Source organism: Oncorhynchus tshawytscha, linkage group LG01, assembly GCF_018296145.1.
Source record: "Oncorhynchus tshawytscha isolate Ot180627B linkage group LG01, Otsh_v2.0, whole genome shotgun sequence".
Lineage (NCBI taxonomy): Eukaryota > Metazoa > Chordata > Actinopteri > Salmoniformes > Salmonidae > Oncorhynchus > Oncorhynchus tshawytscha.
The window spans coordinates 24067835-24093426 of NC_056429.1; the positions used below are offsets into that span (position 1 = coordinate 24067835).

At 42.9% G+C, this 25592-nt stretch overlaps 1 protein-coding gene across 7 annotated transcripts in view; it reads left to right on the top strand.

Annotated features, from left to right (window-relative positions):
* LOC112246858 (ELAV-like protein 4) overlaps nt 1-25592 on the top strand; it is an 89885-nt gene that overhangs the window by 18053 nt on the left and 46240 nt on the right. For 6 of the 7 annotated variants that reach the window (XM_024415616.2, XM_024415688.2, XM_024415474.2 and 3 more), the window contains 2 exons: nt 13886-13972; nt 17230-17470. In XM_024415616.2, the coding sequence (XP_024271384.1) occupies nt 13886-13972; nt 17230-17470 (328 nt within the window). Of the gene's footprint in view, nt 1-767; nt 926-13885; nt 13973-17229; nt 17471-25592 lie in introns of those variants that run through there. The other variant, XM_024415840.2, reaches the window with a different exon arrangement.

Genomic DNA, 25592 nt, shown 5'->3' on the forward strand with positions numbered 1-25592 from the left:
TGCACTCGGCATGCATTTGGACTCATAAAGTGATCTCGACTAAGACAGGTTGGTGACCAATGTTCTTGTCTATATAGGCTGTGGATGCCTATTGTGACCATTACTGTTATATTAGGGCATTATGTTCTAGTCTTATATTCTATTAATAAAATAAAATACAAAAATGGTTTATTTTGTGTAGGTCTATGTGAGTTTCATGTTAAATACAAGAGTTGTGGATTTACGTAGGCCTACACGACTATTTGATCAATAATGCGAAATCACATGTTAGATGGTTTGTTGTGTGCAGTCAATTACAGTAGGATATAGGGTAAGCTATGCTTTTTTGATCATCTAATGATGATTTGAGTGCCCAAATTTTGTCCCGCCTACATTTTTTCTGGTCCTGCCTTCAATGGAATCCTGCTTGCGCCACTGGCACAGTCACTCTTTGCACTCAATCAAGCAAAGATCTTAGCAGTGATTGATTGCTTTGTGGTTAGCATCTTAGCAGTGATTGCTTTGCTGGTATCAAAAAGCTTTTCTTTGTACCAAAAATCTTTTCATTGCCAAGCGCTCCTTGAATCGGCGAGGTTGCCAGAGTGAAGATGTTAACTTTGTGGAGGAGAGTGCTGGACAGACAGACGCAGGAGCCAGTGAGAAAGCTGCAGCACACCCTTCCAGAGAGAGGGGAGCTCTGACCTCATAGATGAGGAGGAGACAGGGGAGGGGACTGCAGCCCAAAGCTCACGCTGAAGCCTTTTGCATTCTCACCCAGCGTCTCTGGAAGAAGGGAATGCCTGATTTCACGAGCCGCCTACGGTCTGACCACCACTAAGAGAGAAAGAAAGAAAAAGAGAGCTCCAAGTCAGGGGGAAATTTGCTCAGGCGCTGGGGAGAGAAAACGTCTGCCGGCTCACAAATGGAGTGGAATGGGTTTAAAATGGTAAGGAGGCTGCAGCCTGCCAGCCGCTCATTGTGCCCTTGCATCCATCCGACAGCCTGCAGCAGTAGCAGTAGCACCATGCCTCACTCAGTGTGCCTTCCTTCCCTAACAGTTAATGGGGTGTTGTTCATCCAGTTTTGGGAAAAGGCGATGGGTATCGGTTTGCACAAGTCTTAGATAACTGTTCATGTTACCTGCACACAGCAAATGTACAGTACATTGTGTGGTTTTAAGTGTGATATTTTGCTTGCATTAAATCTCTTTATCATGTTGTGCATTGTAAATAGTAGATAATACTTGGTATATTTATGTATCTATACAAAGCATTATAGTGCACATTTTGGTCGGTTTTATTTTTGTAATGTTTGACAGTGTATGTAATGTAGGACTACAGTCGTGAGCTTGCATTTGTGAATTTGTAGTGTATCAGAGAAATAGAGTGTGTGTGTGTGTGTGTGAGTGGCTCTGTAATGCGCATGCCTGCACTGGTGTACATTTCCCTTCACTTGGACAGGTTTTCGCCTGTGTCTCCTCTGCTTCTGCCTCTGATGCTTCTGGTAGCGCTTGTCTGTTCTGCATGGTGGATGTGTTTGTTTGTGTGTCCATTGTTGACAAAAGGCTCAGAGTGACTGCCCCCCCAGGCTGTTCCTCAACTGGTTGGAGGCAGTGCCTGCCAGGGACTCAGTTTAATTCCCATCCATCCAAAACAACATGGCAGGGCTGACTAACTTTTTTAAACCTATCTTTCTGCATACACAAAGAGGCTGTCTTCCCTGATCTCTAAATTCCCGTATCCATATCAAACGTTCTCTTATTGTATGCTGTTAATAATACGTTTCATAAAATGTTAAAATGGCATTATACTGATTTTAAAATGTTGTCCCTATCATAAAGGGAATTTGCCAGCTTCTGTATTAGCATCTTGAATGTGGGAAGCATTATTAATTTTTGGAAGTGAATATTTGATTGTTTGTGTGTGGGCTATTCATTCCCGTGCAATCAAAATGCTAATTGAAAAGAACGCAATTCCCAACCATGGTGACAGTGATAGCATCCTGTCTCCCTAACTGTTCACTGTAGCGTATTGATGGAGGGACATGCCAGTAACGTAGTGCTAAAGGAGGCGGAGGCGTTGGGAGGGAGAGAAGGAAGGATAGAGAGAGACAGGGGGAGATATCCAGTGTTTATGGTGTGGAACTGAGGATGCTCCTCGTTGAGCATCACCCCACTGTCTGTCACTGGGGCTCAAGCCCTGGGCAGTGTCACCACAGTCAGAGCTAGACTACTACTGTCCTCCAGCAGAGCTGCAACAACCACAGTGCAGCACTGTTCAGCACCAAGCTTATATATCAATGCTATTAAGTCCAGTTGATCAGATTAATATGAAGTAGGGTTTTGTGAGCAGGTGGGTGGCATGGCACAGAGGGGTGTAGGCAGTGCTCAAATTGAGGGGGTATGCCTTGTTGGGGAGAAAAAAGTTTAAAAAGCGATATATAACGGCGCGTTAGGATAGAAACAAGCTGTACGTTCCACGAGAAAGACGCGACTCTGATGCACATTTTTTATTTGTCTCCAGGGCATTATGAGGCTGAGTTACGACCTTCTAAAGAAAATAAAAATAATACTTTGGAAGTGGTACGCGGTACGAGTGGAACATCAGCTATATGAAAGATACGACTTGGAAATGAGACAGCATACGAAGCTCAACAGGACTTGTTCTGTTGTTGTTCTGAGTTAGGCAACCACCATTTCAATTAGTTCACGTGACAAACAGGAATTTATAGACACATTCATCAACATCCAATTCTCATTCCTACAGAAGTTATCTAATGTGTGACTGACTCTGTTGATATCAATTGAAAATATTTGTAACTAACATGATTAAATGACATATTTGACATATTTGTTAGTGAAATAACATTTGTGAAAATAGTCTAAGCTTTATTTTCCCTATCCATATTATATTAAGTATAATATGTAATTATAATTAAATAGCCTACGCAAAAGATGTCATGAGTCATGTTACACTATGTAGAATTGCAGGAAATGAGCTTCAAGACAACAAACAATCTCTAGGGCCCTGAATTAAACATAACCCACTTTTGGTAGTATATTTAATGTATCTCAATGAACAATAATAAAAACAAATAGGCCCAAATACAGAATCCGTTCAGTATTTTTGCCTCCAACCATGACCAACTAACATTTTCCACATATCTGTTGAACTTATTTTGTCTTTCACAATAGCTAATATAAGTCAGTAGAACAATTCTCATTCCTTACAATTGTCAAAAATACAGGGTAATAATTAGTGTGCTTTTGTCAGCAAGAACACTAATGTTATTCTCTGTATGTCTTCTATTATTCCATTTCTTCCATTTTGCCAGTGCAACTGCTTGTTTTATGTCTTGAACAGTGTTGTAAGTCACAAAAACGAGAAAATACTGTTGAAATGCATTAAGTATCTGGTTTTGTACTTTTAGTGCTTCAAACCAAGTCGTCAAGTTTTGAATGTTGTGATCTGTGATTTAATTTGATCTTAATTCCACCCTGCTCTTAGGCTTGCTTTTGCCGAAGCCCCCCCATACATAGCATACCCCTTGTTAACTTTGCTGACCTCCGATTGGGAGAACTGGGGTAGAGAGGTGAGAAAAGAGCTGTGGGGAGTGTGATCCTGAAGGTGGGAGAGTTTGCGCTTGACTGTACGGTGCTAACGCACACAGTGGCGTGTCAACAGGGCTCTCAGATTCTGAGTGAGAGACAGGGTAAAGAATATTTTATAAAATCAGGTTGTGTTCTCTTTGGTTAGGTGTCCATTGTTGTGAAGAGAAGTCATTATAAAACTGACCTGTATTGCCTCAAGTTCAGTCAAAGATAGGATCTAGGCGAGGCAAGGTCCACCTGGAAGAAATAATGATTTATACCTTAATCAAGTCATGGTTGAAGGAGATATACGTGTGGGTGTTAGAAGAGTATTAAAGCTTGTAGAGGGTCAGCCGAACAACAGTGGAGATGATTTGTGGTGATTAAATTAGCTTCTCTTGCTCCGCCTTAGAATCTGTGCTCTTGAGAATACTGTACGACAATTAAACATGAACAGGCAAAGTTCAACTCGCTGAGTGCTGTTTCCATCTATCCAATCAGGTATTAAATATAATGGTTACCATTGTTACATGTGCAAAACAAATATTTGAAAGGATTACATGATAGTTACATGATAAACAGTAAATAACAAACTGCTAAACCATTTCAATTATCTGTGTTGTCATGGCTGTCTGTTAGTTCATGTATTTCTTTTCTCCTATGCTTTGCTGATGCAGTTGTTCATAGAGCTAAGATCCAGTAAAATTGACAAGTGTACAGATGTAGATGGACATTGCAAATTAGAGCCAGACCCCTTTTCTGCAGTCAAAGGACCAAATCGCCCTCTAGTGGCCTCATGGGTGGTATGTTATTCATATTTATCATAATATCATAGTTAATCAACATGATTTTAAAACAACAGCCGAATTGCCGGTGTTTCTATGTCAAACGGTTTTTGTTATGTTTCAGTCTTCTGTGATGTATATTAAGTGTAATATTTGGATGCAAACTCAAAATTGAATACATTTCAACTCTATATCCGACATGGTACAGGAGTCTTCTTTTTTTAAGCCCATAACTGTGTGTGTGAGGTGTATACTTTTGTTTCAAAGTGGGCTGTTTAAGACTACCAATAAACACTCTGTGTGACCATGATTTAGCCCACTGCAGTAAAAGGTTACTATTTGTCAAATTAAGAGAGGAGTGAGGCTGACTGAAATGGACAGTGGGATACTTCTCCGTTACTCCACAGGGCAGTTTCTTTCTACCCATCTGTAGTCAATACACGATATCAATGTTCAGTACCATGCCTATCATAGAGGCATCTAACCATTAATTACAGTAATATAACTGACCCCATGCCTCGCCCTTACATAGCAACTGAATCATACCGTAGAACCGTTGAATAGCCAGATGTGGACAAATCACCCATAAACGCCCTGCAGCTCTCCAATGTTTTGTGTGAGATGGTATGGTGTTGTTGCTGTTGACATGCTGAGGTGCCTCTGGGAGAGGACTTGGACTGAGTCTCCAGTCCCTGAGCAGCGTGGGTAATTAGTCACAGCTGTAGATGGACATTCACATGCAACTCCCAGCTGAAATGACACGCTCATGTTTGTGTCCACTCAATCGTCTCATGCTATCTATCTGCTGCCTGCCTGCTTCTGGTCAGGCGTAGTCACTAACATGGGAGTATCTGAATCAAAGTGACGGTTGTTGGATAATTGCATGTTTAGATGATTTACGCCCTGAAGGGGATCTATAATAAGTCAGTTGGAGTGAGATTTAAAGCACATAAGTCACATATATATGTATGCAAGTAGAAAATTAGCTTTGTAAAGTAGATTTGCATTTCTACTTCCAACTTATGCCATAAATGTGGCTTGTGTATAATTGATTTTAAAAAGCTGTTTGTTTTATTGATAATACTATGAGTTTGAAAGCAGTGAAATAAGTGTGTCCCTATAAATGTTTTGGCGTGATTAATAATACTAATGTAAAAGCAAAGAACACACAAACATTTTTCTAGTGAATGTTTTTACTCCTTTTCAACATACCTTAGCCTATACCCAAAACAGCCAGAAGTAATGAGCTAATGCCTATTTGAATAAGCCGCTCTGAACCATTGTCTCAATTATATGGCTTCGTTCTTAAAAATGCCTTTTGTTTGAAGACTAAACATACATGAATATCAAGAAAACGGTTTCTTAAAAAATGTAATAGGCTTCCACAGAGGCGAAGGAATTCAGCTGTGAGGGGAAATGCTTTAATAATACAAGCCTAATTCCTTTGGCGGAAATTCAAATTGCCACAGACAGACAATAATCAGCTGCAAATTCTTAGCGCACACAACCCGGTAGCAAACACGGGGTCATGTTCTTGTTTTTTTGCTCCTGCTTTTCTGGGTAAATATTCTAAAGGAAAATCAGGGAATATATATTCATATATCCTATCTACATCTCGGTTCATTCAAAGATGGAAGTAGAACCCCGACTTCCTTATTTCTACGGTTCTCTTTCTTCATCCTCCTCTGTATTCCGTGTGTTTTGGTATTCATACAGACATTTGGGTTTGAGTGGCAGTTCCTCCTGAGACTGTGCACAAACTGCACACTCCTCTGATCTACATTTTGCATCCCAGGAAAAGGAGAAAAGATAGAAGCAGCAGCAGGCTTGGTGTCTCTAGCAGTTGCTCTGTCTCATTGTTCAACGTTGCCAAGTAAAGTGGCCTCGTACTGTGATGTTAAAGGATGTTTCAAGGTCATCCTTTCAACAGACCAGTAGAGGACAGAGCACCCACTGACAAGGGGTCATGACTGTGGAACTGCCAGTAGCTTCCTTAACTCCCTATTAAGGACATATGGAGAGCTTTACTACCTAAAGGTATTCAAGAATGAATAGGAATATGGCTCATACCTTTATGTTACTATCTCCGTCAACAGCTGAGGCAAGCATGAGGGCCATGAGATTTGATCACCGCCAGTAGAGCAGACATGTAGGAAAGGGATTCATCCTGTATATGCCTATTCCCTTCATATCAACTGTAACATGTTCTCCTCAAACTAGATGGAAATAGGAATTGTACTGCAGATATCTATAAAGACAGATAAACATTGGATGCAATAAATAGAACCGGCAAGTTGAGATCCGGAGAGATAGATGTGATCTACTATCTTCCAAATACATGTCTCCCCGGCATGCTATTGAGAAAAAAAACTCTGTTTCAGAATTTTCTATTGCACATACTATATTAACATAGATAGTCTCCTGTGGGCATTTTCAATTACACTGTACCACGGCAGAAGGAGATTAATCTTCTCTTTTGAATGCATGCCACATTTTATGGTTTAGTTGATATGCAGGAGGGGTAATCTTGTAGCTGTGAGTATACATTTAGGCTTTTTGTCTTCTTGCTGCAGCAGAAGCTAATTTATGATCAAACCCTTTTCCAATCTACACAGAGTCAATTTTTATTGGACCTAAAATATTTAAATCTGTTTTCAATTTTCTGATGACCTAATATGCTCCAAGTTAGTATTACTAATAATTAGAGGGTTAGTTTCACAGATACACCAGTTGTAGTGGAATACTACTGTTTAGATGCATAATAGAGCTTGCACTACTTGTATGATAGGTACCAGTACGAGGAAATGTATTGCACATAGATAGATCCATAAAATAATGGATACTAATACAGAAATGTACATTATACTGTCATACAAGGATATTCTAATGAATCTGATGTCTCTCCTGCTCTTCAAATAAAGTATGTATTAACTGTCTCAACGGTCTCTAAATGTCTCACATTCTGGTCATTGGAAACACACACAGACAGGCAGGCAGCCTGAGAAGCAGCGGATGGGAAAGCAGAGTGGCGCAGCGGTCTAAGGCACTGAATCTCAGTACTAGAGGTGTCACTACAGACCCTGGTTTGATCCTGGGCTGTATTACAACTGGCCGTGGTTCGGAGTTCCACAGGGCGGCGCACAATTGGCCCAGTGTCGTCTGCGTTAGGGGAAGGTTTGGCTGGTGTAGGCTGTCATTGTAACATAAGAATTTGTTCTTAACTGACTTGCCTAGATAAATAAAGGTTATAAAGAGATCAGAGGCAGTGATTAGATTAGATTAGGAGGAGTCTTGCTCTGCTCAAGCTGGGCCTTAGTGTGTGTGTGTGTGTGTGTGTGTGTGTGTGTGTGTGACCAGGCTTTGCCCTGCTGCAACTTCTTTTCTGGTCTTTTACCTACAGGCTATTTGTACATCTTTAAATACCTGTTTTATCTGAGCAAATATGACTCATCCTAGGTTCAAATCGGCATTAATTAAAAGTACAATCAAGGAAAGGTCTTTAGGCATGCTCAAAGGTTTGACGAACTAGAGTCCCAAGTACATTAGTTTGTTCTAATTTGAACTAAAACATTTAAATATTTAATTACGACTAGGCTGTGGTTTTTACATATTATTTCTATTTTAGACCTTACTTAGTTAGCAAGGAAATGAGAGGATGCTTGATCAGGAACATGGCTGCCTGCCAGCTACGTCCTCACGACACCTGGTGCTGATGCAGTGGAACATGGCTTCTACACTGGCTAAAAACAACCTCAAGAATAAAATGGGGTTTCGCTTGAAATGCAAACTAATACAAACCAAGGTTGCATTGTACTGTAGTCAAAGGTAGCTTTCCTTGTCCTCCAAAGGCAATGTCACCTTAATTCAGAAGTATCCCACTCGTGTAGAGGAGGGTCCAATCACGGATATAGGAGTGATAGAGTGCCGTGCGTGTATGCTGTGAGGGGTGACAGTGTATTGGCCCTGTCATTGGGAATCAGCCTTAGGAAAGGGGTAAGATGACATGGGGTGATACAGACTGACAGAATCTCTCATTTTCTCTCTCTCTCTAGAATATGTGTTCCGAGTTACTATCTGCTTCAGTTAAACTATTTGAAATGAAATCACATAATCTGTCGTGAAGACTTAATAACCTATTAAGGGATCATTCATATGAGCAGTATGATTAGTCCGCTGCATGTAGTATTGATGTTTAGTCAGTGATGAGGCTGTGAGGCCCTCTGAGTGGACCACTGTGTTCAGTTCCAGGAGGCCTTTGGCAGCCTGCAGAGATCACATCGTCTGTCCCCTTGCTGGCTCATGGACAGGACCTCCAAAGTCCCCTGGTCCCAGGGCTGGGGCCAAACATGCAGGGTTCTAGGTACAGGGTATGGCCAAGCTGCCAGGCAGGTGGCCAGGAATTCTCACACTACTGCAGGGGAGGGGAAGGATAGCACAGGTCAGTGAAGCCACATAAATTGAAGTGTCATCTCAGAATCAAGATGCTCACCAATTTCCTGCTTCCATGCATTGGTGCAGAGTTGGGATTTAGCCAATGTACAAATGGCTTTAGTCCACCCTGGGATTGGCTGTGGCAGGGGACTGCAGTCTGTAAGTCCCGACGGTCACTATTCACGGGCTGCTCATTTTCTTGACTAAGACAGTTTACTACTCCAATACCATGAAAACAATCAAGAAAAAAGTGCACTACAGAGAAGCTAGATTACATTTAGATCGAATTCAGGGCTAATTACAATTCAGTTGTGTAAGAAAAAGTTTCAGGCTCTCCCAACTTTTCCCTTCTAGTGGTTATTAAGTGGTATTTTGTTTAGAATTGTACGTTTCCTGAACATAGTCTGGCTCACATTTACTTCTGCTTTAGCATTGGCATTGGCTTTAAAAAAAAGAAAAAAAAGAAACATTGTATTTTCCATTATCATCAGAGTTGGGAGAAGGAGAGGGTGATTGAAGGTGCTAGCAGAACGCTTCATCAGCCAGTGAGTTAGCGTGAGGAGTCCATTTGCTGCACATGGTGCTTCCAGAAGAAGTGGAGTTGCACAGACAGAGACGAGGAGCTGTCTATCTGAGATTTAGCCCACGGTTAAAGAATGTCAGGCTATGACCTTCAAGAAAGCAGACCTTGGATACACTCACAACATATTTATTGTATAACCAGTGAATAGTTTACGTTTGTTTTGAGGATATATTCTGGGATTTATATAAGAATCTACAGTTGGACAATAAAATAGGGAATTCATCCAAATGTAGGACTGATGTCTCCAAAGTAGTCTGAGATAAGAGTAGATATTTAAAGAGCTGGATTTTGAGGCTCACCTCCGCATCTGCAATTAAAAGTGACGGGCTGCCTTCTCATCTCCTGACCTTTGACCCTAGGAAGCGTGGAGTGCACTTTGAGGGGGTTGAGGCATGCTGGGGGTTCTGGGAAAGTTCCATCGATCCTATGAAACAGTGGACGTCATAAAGGGAAAAAGTCAAGCAAAGTTAAATGAAAAATTCCGTGCATACAGCACCTAAACATGTATTATTCTGAGTCACACAGAGAAGAGGAGAAAAAAATCTATTTGGCAAAGTAGATGCGGATCGATGTTGGTGGAGGCAGGCGGGCGAGGTGTCCCAGATTACTTTCCTGATTGATCCAGCCTAGCTTCCGTCTGACCTGCAGGATGTGGTGAAGTCAAGATGTGTCTGATGGAGGTGGAGAGGCAACCAGAAAAAGATGGAAAAATAACGTATCGATAGCATGGAGGGAACTTCACTGACCAGGAGTTAATATACAACAATCGTATAAATCCCTTTGTCTGAATGGGTTTGATAACTCAAGTACCCTCTTACTCTGAAACACTTTGAGTGAGTTGGGGCATGCTGTGGTTTACAGGGTTGGGTTTGTGACCTACCCTCTCCTTGGAGCCATGGAATTACCATTTCAATGGATGGAGGACACTCTATGTCCGTCCACTGTATTAGAATGTGCTTGTTAGAGGACAGGTTTACAGAATACTGTACTATGAACAACCCATTTATTTAAAACATTTAGCTGACAGATTGGATTTCATTCCATGTTTTATGGTTGAATATTTCCCAGTAAACAGGAAATCTGAAAGGATAATTTTACCGATAGTCTGAGGATTCAGTGTATAATATCCTGTTGGGGTCATCAGATCATCCTCTGTACCGGCAGAGCGCAGAAGGCTGGGATGTGGCGAGACATTGAAATCACAAACAACCATCCATCTGACCTCCATTTTGTGTCAGGCGCTATCAGTTAAATGATACTACTGCCGCATTGTGATAAACTGCAGTGTCTCGTCTCTGCATCCATCCCAGGAAAGCCACGGGAAATTGATTGTCTAAGCTCGTTTGGGCAGGGAGTTCTGGCTGGCAGCAAAGCGGCAGTTTTTACGGTGTCACCGTGGCATAGGAGAGGCATCTGGTCATGTGAGATTTGCTCGAGGATGCAGGCTGCGGAGGGAGATAATGTCCTCTCTGCAGGCAGTTATGGCATGTCCTACATGACTGCCATACCAGACACACACCGCTAACCTCAGGAGTTCAAGGAGGGAGGGAACGCTTACAGGGTGGCAAATATTTATGGCACACTACAGAGAATATTGATTATACAATAAGTCTGTCTAATGACTGCTGCGCACAACCGAAATGTATTCTCTGAATAATTGAAATTGTACCCATGAGCGATTTTCTCATCTCTATGTTTTTTTTAAACGTAATTGCACTGTCCCTTTATTCAAATATTATTTGAGATGTTATCAGGAAGTGTGTGTGTGTGTGTGTGTTCGTACTGGAGAGAGGCAGACAGACTTAGAAAGAGGGAGAGAATCGTTATTAAAGGCTGGTACTGATACACTTGCCTGCACATCTGTTAAGGTATTGGTTATAAAACAAAAGTATGTAGATTCTAGCTACCATACCAGTTTTTCTCATCTCCTCTAAAATATTTCAATATTTCGATAAGTTTATACTTGCTTGGAAATTGGATTTAGAATTGATATCTTTGTTTGCGTAGAGTTAGTAATATTGAAGCTACAGTATGCAAATACAAAGGAACACAAACTACATTTTGCTGCAATACTACCCACAACCCCACAGTACAGTGGGTAGTACATTGGTTGCTGAAATGTCACCTTAACCAAATGTTTAGTCCTACACCTGCTTGCTGCTTTTCACCACATTTTGGTACCTCATTTGAACATGCTGCATATTATACTTGCTTCGGCAAACCATTCCCTTTCAGACTAGCCTATGTAAAGCTAACCATAACAGATGGGGTGAAAAATGCTTTTGATGTTTCATCTCTGTCTAACATCTCTTTTTCCAGGTTAGCTTTCAAATGTTTAAATGATATTTATAAAAAAACGTCCTTTAAAATGGACATTGGTCCACCATATTGGGGGACCTCTCATTGTCACTGGGTAACCAAGCCTTGGGGGCATCTGTCTGATGCTCTGTCCAGCCTTGCTGGTTCTATTGGATACAATAGCTGTCTGTGTTATATACCTGTATTCTCTATGACAAAGCCTGTGCATATGGTGGTTCTGGTTGACCCAGGCAGATTGTTGTTCCCTATGAATCACTGTAAATTGAAAAATTATTAGAAAAATATACATCAAAAATGCATATTAACATAAGTATTAATCCCCCAATAGATGAATAATGTGTAATACAGTGTGTTTTCTTTATATTCTAAAGCTGTAAGACGTTGTTATAACCTTCGGTCTTCACCTAAACTAAAACTGAGGTGGCGTCTGGTAAAGGAAAGGTACCCATAATGAATTGGCTCAATTTATATTCCTCAAATTATCAACCCAAACATCCAAACACACACCGACCTGTCAGCAGACACAAGCTGCCCTCTCTCCATTTCCCTCTCCTCATTCCTCTCTCTCCATTCCCCATTTCCCTCTCTCCTTTCCCCTCTCTCTATTCCCCTCTCCCCATTCGCCCCTCTCCATTTCCCTCTCCATTCCCCTCTCCCCATTCCCCTATCCTTATTCCCTATCCTTATTCCCCTATCCTTATTCCCCTCTCTCCATTCCCTCTCTCCATTCCATCTCCCCATTCCCCTCTCTCCATTCCATCTCCCCATCTCCCCATTCCCCTCTTCTCCATTCCCCTCTCCCCATTTCCCCTCTCCATTCCCCTCTCTCCCCCCTCTCCCCATTTCCCCTCTCTCCATTCCCCTCTCCCCATTCCCCTATCCTTATTCCCCTCTCTCCATTCCATCTCCCCATTCCCCTCTCTCCATTCCATCTCCCCATTCCCCTCTTCTCCATTCCCTCTCCCCATTTCCCCTCTCTCCATTCCCCTCTCCCCATTTCCCTCTCTCCATTCCATCTCCCCATTCCCCTCTCTCCATTCCCCTATCCTTATTCCCCTCTCTCCATCCCTCTCCCCATTCCCCTCTCCCCATTCCCCTCTCTCCATTTCCCTCTCCCCATTCCCCTCTCCCCATTTCCCTCTCTCCATTTCCCTCTCCCCATTTCCCCTCTCTCCATTCCCCTCTCCCCATTCCCCTCTCTCCATTCCATCTCCCCATTCCCCTCTCCCATTCCCCTCTCCCCATTCCCCTCTCCCCATTCCCTCTCCCCATTCCCCTCTCCCCATTCCCTCTCCCCATTCCCCTCTCCCCATTTCCCTCTCCCCATTTCCCTCTCCCCATTTCCCTCTCCCCATTCCCCTCTCTCCATTCCCCTCTCCATTCCCCTCTCTCCATTCCATCTCCCCATTCCCCTCTCTCCATTCCATCTCCCCATTCCACTCTTTCCAATCCCCTCTCCCCATTTCCCCTCTCTCCATTCCCCTCTCCCCATTCCCCTCTCTCCATTCCCCTCTCTCCATTCCCCTCTCTCCATTCCCCTCTCCATTCCCCTCTCCAGCTGACAGTCCATTTAGAACCCAATTATATATCCTTATTAAGGTTGTTAAGATGTATGGGCAACAGTAACATACCCTCCCTCCTCCTCCTAGAGGATGAAGTGTCTCCTCCACTACCCTGCCCTGACTGGATACCTCCTGTTGCATTCCTCTACCTTCTCATCCCACTTTCTGAGAGAGTAAATGAAGCCAGAGGTCAGCCTCAAAGTCCTCTCCTCTCCTCCTAAATGGGCTGTTTTACCTACCGGCGTTACATCCTCAGCTGCTGCCTGCTGTTGCCTGCTGCTGCCTGCAGCCCGTGGCTCATTTGAGGAGCTGTCTTTGTCAAGGGCCTTTTTTACTCCCCAGGAGTGAGAGGGATACCCACATCATTACCACTACAGAGGGCACCGTAGTTCCCACGTCAGCTCCACCCTCCTCTCCCTAAGTCAACCACTTCATACTCAACACCAACATTACAGTAATTGTCCCCTATCTGAATTATGCCTGTTTCCAAACAGTCTCAATAAGCAGTATTCCTCTAGAATAATCAACCCCTACCTAGAAGGAAAGCCAAGCCACCTGTGTGTTTTAGTGTGGCTGGTGACCGTAAGGCCTCTGTAGAAAAACAAGCATGTTAAATCTTGACCCTGACACCTCCTAGGGATCGACAGAGACACAGTGGCGTCAGGCAGAACTCCCACAGCTACAGGGCTGGGCAGAGAAGGGATTGCTGACACAGCCAAAGATGGTAAGGAGACCGCCACAAATTGCCTTTTACCCAACATTACCAATGGTGATGACAGTGCTGCTGAAGGAGCAGGGCTGTCAGTCTGCCGGGCCAGAGGGGAGGGGCCCTGATGCTGGACAGCTGAGAGGGAAGGCACTCTATGCCAGCTACTTTTTCTGCCAACCTAATGTACTGTGGGGTGTGAGGATGCTGATTCATTTACTCTGAATGGGAAAAAAAGACAGAGTAAATGTAGCTTCATGTTTACTTTTTGATGTTTACAAAAAAGTTATACTTTAACTTTTCATCAACCTTAACATTGACATTTTTTTTACCATTTACATGTTTTATCTGTTCAATATAAATGCTCTAAAATATGCATCCAAATGTTTTTATGTAGTAGGTTATATTTCCCCTTACATAATGTTATTCTTGTATTTGTTGTGTTATTTATTGAATAATGAAGACAGTATAGGTATTGGAAGAAATTATGCATTTTGTCAAGCTGTGATGTCTGGTATGAGGAAAATATTCTAGCCTTACAAATCACTTCTTCCCTTGCTCCCAACGTGAGCTACTGTTTCATAGCCACGTCAATACAATCTTATGTCAAATATAAATAAAATATCAAAAAACACATCAAACCAATTACATTTAATGAAAGTAATCGTTGTTTTTTTTGTCAACTCATTCATCCAGGAGGTGAACTTTAAAACCTCTTCTAATGGACCTCTATCTCCCCTGTCCTCCTCCCCACAGACACACAGCCTCCAGAGACACTGCCTTACTCACTCCTTGCATGACTCACACACATTAGATTCGTGAACCCATATTTATTTCCTCCACTCGGAACCCATTAAGGCCTCCATTTAAGTCCAGAAGAAGCAGGTCCCTCCCACACACCATGCCCAGCTGCATTAATGGAGGCTGTAAATCCAGCATTTCCGCCTGGGCAGGGGAAACATGCTGTAATCTGAAGCTAGTGTTAGATAGCTAGATATTGTTCTGTTGAATCAGTTGGCCCCGTCCTCAGGCTGACACTAGAGGTGCTCTGAAGGCTTTGCCTGTGTGCTGTTGTGCCTCAGCTAGGAAGGAACTCAAAGAGATACTGCCTTCCTCAGCACTGGGCTACTCTGTGGGAGAGCATAGATACCTAGCCAATGAGGTACAATGGACAGCTGAGCACGGGTAGTGCCGGTGGCAGGGGGTAGAAATTATAATTGGTCAATCTGAATCGGCAGGTCTTGGGTGATTAAAGGTAGCCATTTTGTTGATTCCTCTGGTGAAAACTCAAAGAACACGTCCCATGGAGTTGAAAGTATTTTTGACAGAATAGAGCTCAGCAGGACGTGTCAACAGATTTAATAAGGCCCCCCAATCAACTTTGTTACTGCTAGGTACTTTATTCCTCCTTCCTCGCTGTCACCATGCTCCCTCTTTGTTGGAGTGGTGAGGATACTGTCAAAAGCACAATTTGCATGCAAAATAGATATTGAGAGCTTTTAAACAGGCAGTTTTCTGTTTGTATTCTGCTGTCGGCTCCAGGCATTGTCTTGTGTGTTGTTCCACTGTAGAGAAGACTGTGTGTGTGGAATAAGAAGCTGCTGAGACAATTCACATTCAAGTCTGACATATATGATTTCCCATCCTCCACTGTAGATATGTCTCAGTTCTGAGGACAGTTTTAGAAAACCAATGGAGAAAACTACAAAGTTGCGGTCTACGTGACTGATAATGATTGTTCTGAATATTGTGATAAAATATTGTCTATTTGAGTTTTTAGACCAGTTTTCAGCAACTTCATTGCTGTCCAAACATTAACTTACAGTAAGTCAGATGGGAAATAAAGAGGTTTATGATGTGTTACATTTTTGCTAACCTTGCTAAATGTGCTGGTTTTAAATAGAGAGGGCCTAACTTTGAAGTGTAGACTGAATGTATTTTTGAATAGTTATAAATAAATATGCCCAAACCTCTGCTAAGATGTTTCCTTTTCTCCTGCTCTATGATTTTGCACTTTTGATTGAATCAGTAGGAACACGTAACCTATTTTCTTCATATTTTAGATCTTTATTTAAATGATACCAAATGAACCACAGTCAGTCATTTCAGAAGTGAGCTTTATAATTCCGGTAGTTAATTGGGTTTTCCTCTGGAAGTGTTGACCTGTTTTTTCCAAGGTCTTTGTTAATGATTTTGTATCATTTTTTTCAAGTCAGACATTGACATATATAACTCATAGGCTACACAGCCACCCCCCAGTGCCTCTGTCTGGTACAGACATTCAGTAAAACACAGAAAAGTCTGATGTACACACCAGAAGACCTTGTTTGGGGTGTTTTCACCCCTATGTGGGGATGATGCTTTAAATAGCAGGCACCCTGAAGTCTCTATCCTGTCACCCCACATCTACAAACACGCCACACACACACACACACACACACACACACACACTTCCATAAACCTCTTAGGCTCAGCTTTTCTTTGTAAGTGGATGATGGAAATCAACTGACTGTAACTGAGAATCTCCAGTTACGGGGTGGCAGGGTAGCCTAGTGGTTAGAGTGTTGGACTAGTAACCGAAAGGTTGCAAGTTCAAATCCCCGAGCTGAACAAATCTGTTGTTCTGCCCCTGAACAAGGCAGTTAACCCACTGTTCCTAGGCTGTCATTGAAAATAAGAATTTGTTCTTAACTTACTTGCCTAGTAAAATAAAGGTAAGAAAAATTAAATAAACACACACACACATTTAATGCTAATGGTGGAATACATTTGGTGGCAGTCTAGGGATATGGAAGTAAGTGTTTGTCGGTAGAATAACACAGCAGACTGCCTTCTTTTCACTGCCTCCTCCCTCAGGGGCCAGCAAGCTCTACTTCAAATACCTGCTCTTAAAGCGCACTGCAAAACCATCCGCAAAGACTATTGTTCCATGTGACAGACAGCAGTGCCCTGCTGAAGGGCTCAAATTGTTACCCCTCTCTAACTGCACCAGAAATCAAAGCACAGAAAGGAACTAAAAAAAGATCACTCATATGTCTCTAACAGTCATGTCTGCATGAATATTTAGCTGTTTAAGTTGCATGCGTACTGTATTGTGTTTATTTTATGGTCTCATACTGAGTCAAACATTGTCTTTCTTTTGTCTTTGAGTTTTGATGGCCTGGAATGTAGATTAAATGCAAAGTACAATAATGAATTCTGGTTCTCAGATTGAGAAGCCCTATCTCCTACCTCCTCTTTGAGTCTTCTTCTTCCCTGGCCCTTCCCTTTCTCAGATAATCAGCAACATGGAGCCTCAGGTGACGAACGGCCCCAACGGCACCACGGCCAACGGGCCGTCCTGCAACAGCCGCAGCTGCCCTTCACCCATGCAGACTGGTGGCCCCACCGACGACAGCAAGACCAACCTCATCGTCAACTACCTGCCCCAGAACATGACCCAGGAGGAATTCCGCAGCCTGTTCGGCAGCATTGGAGAGATCGAGTCCTGCAAGCTGGTTCGTGACAAGATCACAGGTACGATGACACACACAGGCCATAGGAAGATTGGGGGAATGGCACACAGAGGCAAGTGTAAAGAAGGGCCTGGTGGGCGGGATGTGGTGCAGGGTAGGATGGCATGGTGCCGGAGTCCTATGATCCTGGACAGGACTCCAGCTGGTTACCACAGAGCAGGAGGCTGGGGCTGGAGCTGGCTGGTGAGCGGCAAAGCCCAGCTCCACGTGGCACAGAGGTGTTTTCCAGCTAGTCATGCCTCTAATCCCAGACCAGTGGCTGTGTGGGTGGCATAGCAGATGGAATGGGGGAGGCTGCTCTTAGATAATGTCAGATAATGGCTTTCATTTTAGATCCTACTTAGTGACACTACTTCCTTGATAATCTCATTAAAAAGGGCCCGTGTTGAAGAGCAACATCCGCTCTTGACAATGAGATGCAGCCAGGCTAGACTGTGGCTCAGGCTGGTGGAAGTACAGGGCCATCTTTTACAATAATGGGTCTGAACTGGCAGGAAAGTAATATGTAGTATATACAAGAATAGCACCTGGAAACCACACTACACTCATTTTTCATCTATTTTTCCCGTATGTGTGATTCACAGTAGACAGGGAGACCTAATAGTTTATATTGGAGAGAGTAAAAGGAGACATGATTAACAGGAGGCTCTCACTGGCCTAAATGGGAAAGTGAGGCCATTTCTGTTAACGTTGAAAGTTATTTTCTACCGTACAAGGTCTCGTATGACTTAGGAAAACAAAATATGTTATAAATATTCCCCTCCTGCGGTGCATGTCTGTGTTGTGCTCCCATGGGTGCAATTTTAACGTTCAAACTTTTAGACTAACAAAGCGCTTCTCCCTCTCAGTAGAGGGAATGCCAGGAGGCTGCATGCAAACCAGTTGGCATCATTAACTGACTTCAGAAACAGTCCTCCCTAGGTTTCAGGGAGGACTGTTTCTGAAGCCCTAGGGCCCCTATCCACAAAGAGTCTCCGAGTAGAAGCGCTGATCAACACTTTGGATACGTGCCATGAGCCCTCTCTTGTCCATTTCCCAACATCCCCATTCAGACATTTGACCAGAACACCATTAAAACACTACATTCTCAAGCACCACATACAGGACAATAATGCTTCTAGACCTCACCCTCCTGCCCTTTCAGTTTACTGTCAATTTTTCAAGTACAGAATGTGAAATTCCTTTACACGGCAGTTCAAAGGGAAGGAGGATGTTTTTGTGGAGGTGAGGTGAGCTTCCTAAGCCTCAGCGTTGTAAGAGACAGGCTTCTCCTTTCTCCGGACCGGGTGCTGTCAGCTTTGATGAAGCAAGAGCAGCATGAGGTACCAGCCAGCCCAGCCACTCTGCGCTCTTCTGTCAGGCCCGCTGACTTCAGCTCAGTGAAGTGCCACCTCAGATTGTTTACCCTGCTCCCTACGCATTCCTGCTGTGCATGTAATACACCAGGGACCTGCAGGTTAATCTTTTATTGAAGGCAAACCTACATGCACATCGCTAGAGCCCAAGCAAGCCCTCACTGGCACATCACCCCCTCAACTTTCTCTCAGGCTAACGACCAAGCTAGAGAGAGACATAAAGTGAGTTGTATTGAGTGGTAGTAGGTTCCATCTTTCTCTGGGAAGGGAGAAGCTGTATGTAATTATTAAAGTGAAGGACAGGGTATGTTTGAGGAGTTGACAGAGGATTCTCCAACAGATTCTTGTGTATATTTTTTAAAGACCGCTATTAAGATGAAAATCCTCAGTCAAAATGCATGCATCTGCCTGTAATAAAATAAATAAACATACACCCTTGGAGAGAGCTGGTCATTTTCTTGTGGACCTGGGAGCACATTGAATGACAACTTTTAATGGAATACATTAGGAACGTGTTAGTGATTCTGGCCATCAGCACACAGAGAGGGACTGATTAACAGGAAGCTCTCACTGGCCTAAATGACTGATCAGGCGCCGCCAAGGCAGAAATAGGTTCCTCGTCAGTTGCCCATTTTACTGGATAATTTTCTGCGCTGGCTGCATTTCTTTAGGAAAATGAATGCATTTGTATTCATAATGGCAGAAAATAAATGGCTTTCATGCAGGAACAGGAATTGAATGTGCTTGTGATTTGGTTCCTGATAAGAGAGAAACTTTTTACATACTGAGACAATCATCTGTTCATATTCTCCAGACAGTAAATGCTTACTGCACTGTAATACAAGACCCATCTTCTTCAAAGATTTTCTTCACGTTTTGGTTTTCCATTTGGTCCTATGGTGATAATACTGGTCTTTGTGTTAGCCCCACTCTTTTGGGTCTGGCTGTGTCATGGCACACTATGTTAAGATACAGAGTATATCACCATCTGTAAGGATTGACCAAGGACAACAATGATCCCTGTACAAATCAATGCAGTCACCTTCCCTTAGTTTTACCACTATAGGTCAACTGATGCAAATGATTCTGACAATGCAACAAAACAAAAAGCAAATGTAGTGTATGAAATATTCATCCTACTTGATGTCTGCTACGGCATAGTAGGCCCTGAAACACATCGCTGTGCATCTGAGAGCAGAGAGCGTGTGAAACTTGTGTTTGAGACAGGCGTGTGTGGAATCTCTCCAATCCTCTGTGTGACACACAGCTAACGTATTGGTCTGACAGGGAGGAAATAAAAAATGCACTGTTTCACTCAGTTTACCCTCATCTCTTTGTTGATACTAAAATATATATTCAGATTGAGTTCACAGTCAAAACCAATGCTGTTTTATTTACAGGCAATACATGGTTTGAATTGTTGGTTTGTTGCTGGAACTGTTTGTTTACCAAAGCTCTGGCACAATCAAACCTTCCATAGTGATGAGCATCAGGAAATAATGGCTGCGTATCACAGAGAGGAACACAGTGTTTATTTTGTCCTCCTCCAGTTCACATGAATCTTACTGGTTCATATAACAATTAATATGATGCAAGCATGCATAAAATAGCTTCCTCCGTAGAACACTGATGAGAACAACTGTGTGATATAAACAACTTCGCTAGTATGACAATGAGGCTGGTAGCTCTTACATTGGACCAAAGTGAAAGATAGAAAACAGAAACTCTGTGCCACTTTAGACATACTAGCAAACTCCGTCATTGACTTATTTTCAAATCAGCTTCCGTTTGTTGAATCCAGAATACATTAATATACTGTAAGACAGAAATCATAGAAGGTTAGGGCTGGCACCATTACCGTATAACCGTGTAACCGATGGTAATGATGAAGACAATCATGAAAATATAACAACCGTTTAAAAAACAATGGGGGGGGATTGAAGAGCGGTTGAGCCCGTTTCTGCGATGAAATGGACTCTTAACAACGTGATGTAAGCAAAGTGTTGTAGCAAACGATGAATAGAATGGTCTTGGAACCTCTAAACCTGGCAATTTGACTGGTAAGCTCACGGGTACACTCGCAATGGTACCTGGTACTGTGATACTAATCATTTCCATGGTAATGTATAATGTTCATTCAAATTATGTTAACTGATGTGGCAAATGCAATGGAATGTGTTTTTTGCAATGTCAGTTGAGTTGAATCAACAAATCACAGCACATATTGATGGGTACATTTTTTGTCTGGCTATGGCAGTCACCGAATTTTGTCAGCCGGTGATTGTCGAGCAAATAACTGCCAGTCTCACGGTAATTGACCGTGATTAACATCAACACATTTAGCATCTCCTGGCTTCCACACACAGCCTACAATCACTGATGCAGACCTTTGGAACATCTACATTTGAAAAAGTCTAATAACTTAATGTAATACAGCCTACACCTTCACAATAAATCCATTATTTATTTTATTCTGTGTTGAGCGGTGAACAAAGAAACAGGTCATCCTATATGCTTCATTTAGAGTTATCAATGTAACTTTAGTTGTGATTCAAATGTCGGCTATATGCAAAAAATTTTTTTATACATTCTAAGGCTGCATGATGCAACTCTAATGATGATTTGAAAAAAGTGTCATGAAAGGCAGGAGCTCGGCTTTGTTTTTTGCACAGGCTGCACACACTTCATCAGTCTCAGTCAACACTTCATCAGTCACAATTTGACAAGTACTTGATAATTCCTCGAACTTTCCAGTGGCATCCCCGCTGTGTGGCTGTAATGCCCTCTGAAAAAACATACCTTTTTGCGGCCAGTGGCCATTGGGCTCTTGGGCTGAATATAATAATTATAATTCCCTTCTCCCTTCGTGCTGCTTGCGCCGAAGCACCTCTCACTCACATGGCTCTCGGTCACGTGATCTTTCTCACAAGCTACAAGTGAAAACAGACACATCGAGGACCTCACTGCACGTCCTTATCCAATTCCGAGGTGCATATTGAAGATATTTCGTCAGCAAGATGAGTAGGCCTAATGAACAGCAAAAGCACTAGCCTGTGTCAATATACTATCCCCATAGTACAAAAGTTGACCTATTCTATTATGTGCGAGAAATAACTATTCCAAATATAGTCTGGGACAGTTGTGGGATGCGATAGATCCCAAATGAATACAACCGCTAACATAAAAAAACCAGATCAGAACATTTAGTTTAAAATGTTGCTCAACTATCAGGCTATTTCTTCACATTAAAAGCACAGCAATGGTCACACGGCAGTAGGCTATAAGCACAAATGCAGGAAAACCCATTAGCGGGAAAACACCATTATCAAAAGTGACCGCAAATGCGATTATGCATGTAATGCTTTCAATATAAAGGTGAGTTTTTATGGTTAGAATTATCTTCCCCAAACTTCAAACTCATGCGCTGCATATGTTTGCCAGTTAGGCTCTACGCCTGTTGTAAAGCGGATTAATGTGCTTAATTTTAAGAAGTTATTTGGCCGCTTCAGTTGTGATACAAAACTTATAACAACATAAAGGCCTACATGTATGGGCTAGGCTACATGAGGTGTGCGACTATGATTTGAAAAAGTCACAAAAAAAGGGTATGCATTGTTTCTTGCCTTACACTGGGCAGAATTCACAAGTGATAATATATAATTCACAAGTGATAGGCCAATATTGTCACCCATCAGACTATTCTTGATTTAATCTTGGCATAACATACACTAAATCATATATGTGTGAAATTCGTTTTGATTCAGAATGGACCATTATCATGCACCTGTCTCGAAATAGGGGCAGTGGGAAAAAATACATGTCATCTATGCACTTAAATGGGCACCCGGAGAAAAAAAAATGTGCGAATGGAGGATGCTTTTCCTGTGGTTCATTTTCATGCCAGCCAGGTAGGCTATACTCCTGTTGTAAAGATAAGCATTGTGCTTAATATTAGGAAAGTTGAGAAATAAATATAGTAGGTCTAGCTTATAGAAAGCTGATGGGATCCTCCACTTTTGAATAGAGGCCATCACTCTGTTTTCTCACACAATTGCATAGCCTATAGAAATGTTGCGCATCGTGAGCTAATGTGCTCTCATGAAGTGTTTGATTAGATTTTAGATTACATTTGCGTTGAGGTCAGAGTGATTAGAGGGACAATACAGTGCTGAGTACCAGGCAGTTAGCAAGTTTGGTAGGTTACTAATGACCATCAGCAGCATCAGAGCTTGGAGAAGCCTAATTACTGTGACGAAACGTGGAATTTGACTGCCTTCATGACTTGTAACCGCCAGTATGGTAAATCAGGCAACATAACAGCCCTAGGTACACTTCCTGCTTTTACTTCCTGCTCCTTACTTTTAACATTGCTCTTATGGGTACACTTCCACATATGCCATCATTGACTTGAATAGGGACGCCTACATTATTAATTATATTTCTATAGCAGCACATGCAGTCAGGGGTGGAGAAAAGTAGAAAATGTGATTTATTGTATTTTATTGTTGCTATTCAAATGGTTATTATGGAGACCGCGGTCAATTGGCTGGCCAATTATCGTCATCCAAAATTCCTTGACCATCAGAGCTCTATAGATGGTAAAAGAAAGCGTGAATATAGCTGGCATTTGACGAAATTAACACTTATCTGGATCAATATCCACTCAGCTGGTTCCGGGCCTACCTGAATGACAGAAAGCAGTGTGTCCCTTGGAATTTCCTGCAATTTATTGTTGCTATTTAATTTAGTCCGTCGGAGCCGGTGTAGTACAATTCAATCTTAGTCCTGTATTGATGCTTTGCCTGTGGGGACGACGTCATCGATGCACATATTGATGAAGCCAGTGACTGAGGTGGTGTACAGAACATATTCCAGTTTGTGCTAGCCAAACAGTCCTGTAGCTTAGCATCTGCTTCTTCTGACCACTTTTTTATTGACCGAGTCACTGGTGCTTCCTGCTTTAGTTTTTGTTTGTAAGCAGGAATCAGGAGGATTTAATTATGGTCAGATTTGCCAAATGGAGGGCGAGGGAGAGCTTTGTACACGTCTCTGTGTGTGGAGTAAAGGTGGTCTAGTTTTTTCCCGTTGGTTGCACATTTAACATGCTGGTAGAAATTAGGTAAAACGGATTTAAGTTTCCCTGCATTAATGTCCCTGTTCACTAGAATCGCCGCCTCTGGATGAGCGTCTTCCTGTTTTCTTATGGCCCTATACAGCTCATTGAGTGCGGACTTAGTGCCAGCATCGGTTTGTGGTGGTAAATAGACAGCAATGAAGAATATAGATGAAAACTCTCTTGGTAAATAGTGTGGTCTACAGCTTATCATGAGATACTCGAGACTTCCTTAGATTTCGTGCAACAGCTGTTGTTTACAAATATACATAGACCACCACCCCTTGTCTTACCAGATGCGGCTGTTCTATCCTGCCAAAAACAATTTAAGCCCGCCAGCAGTATGTTATTCATGTCGTCGTTCAGCCACGACTCGGTGAAACATAAGATATTACAGACCTCCGTTGCAAGACTCCTCACACGCAGCAAACCCTGGGAACACATCACCTTCACTGGCTTCCTGTCAAATTCTGCATCACCTACAAGATCCTACTGCTCACTTACAAGGCCCTCCAAGTTATCACCCACTCATACATTTCTGACCTCCTCCACATACACCCCCTCCCACTGTCTCCATTCCTCTGGCTCTGGACTACTCACCATCCCCAAAATAAAACTGTGCACCATGGGGGACCGGGATTTCAGCGGTGCTGACCGCAAACTCTGAAACTCTCTCCCCCTAGCATCCTCCAAACTCTGAAACTCTCTCCCTCTAGCATCCCCCAAACTCTGAAACTATCTCCCCCTAGCATCCCACAAACTCTGAAACTATCTCCCCCTAGCATCCCACAAACTCTGGAACTCGCTCCCCTAGCATCCCCCAAACTCTGGAACTCTCTCCCCTAGCATCATCCAAACTCTGAAACTATCTCCCCTAGCATCCCACAAACTCTGGAACTCGCTCCCCCTAGCATCCCCCAAACTCTGGAACTCTCTCCCCTAGCATCATCCAAACTCTGAAACTCTCTCCCCTAGCATCCTCCAAACTCTGAAACTCTCTCCCCCTAGCATCCCCCAAACTCTGGAACTCTCTCCCCTAGCATCATCCAAACTCTGAAACTCTCTCCCCTAGCATCCCCCAAACTCTGAAACTCTCTCCCCTAGCATCCCCCAAACTCTGAAACTCTCCCCTAGCATCCCACAAACTCTGGAACTCTCTCCCTCTAGCATCCCACAAACTCTGAAACTATCTCCCCTAGCATCCCACAAACTCTGGAACTCGCTCCCCTAGCATCCCCCAAACTCTGGAACTCTCTCCCCTAGCATCATCCAAACTCTGAAACTATCTCCCCTAGCATCCCACAAACTCTGGAACTCGCTCCCCTAGCATACCCCAAACTCTGGAACTCGCTCCCCTAGCATCATCCAAACTCTGAAACTCTCTCCCCTAGCATCCTCCAAACTCTGAAACTCTCTCCCCTAGCATCCCCCAAACTCTGGAACTCTCTCCCCTAGCATCATCCAAACTCTGAAACTCTCTCCCCTAGCATCCCCCAAACTCTGAAACTCTCTCCCCTAGCATCCCCCAAACTCTGAAACTATCTCCCTAGCATCCCCCAAACTCTGAAACTATCCCCCTAGCATCCCACAAACTCTGGAACTATCTCCCCTAGCATCCCCCAAACTCTGAAACTCTCTCCCCATAGCATCCCACA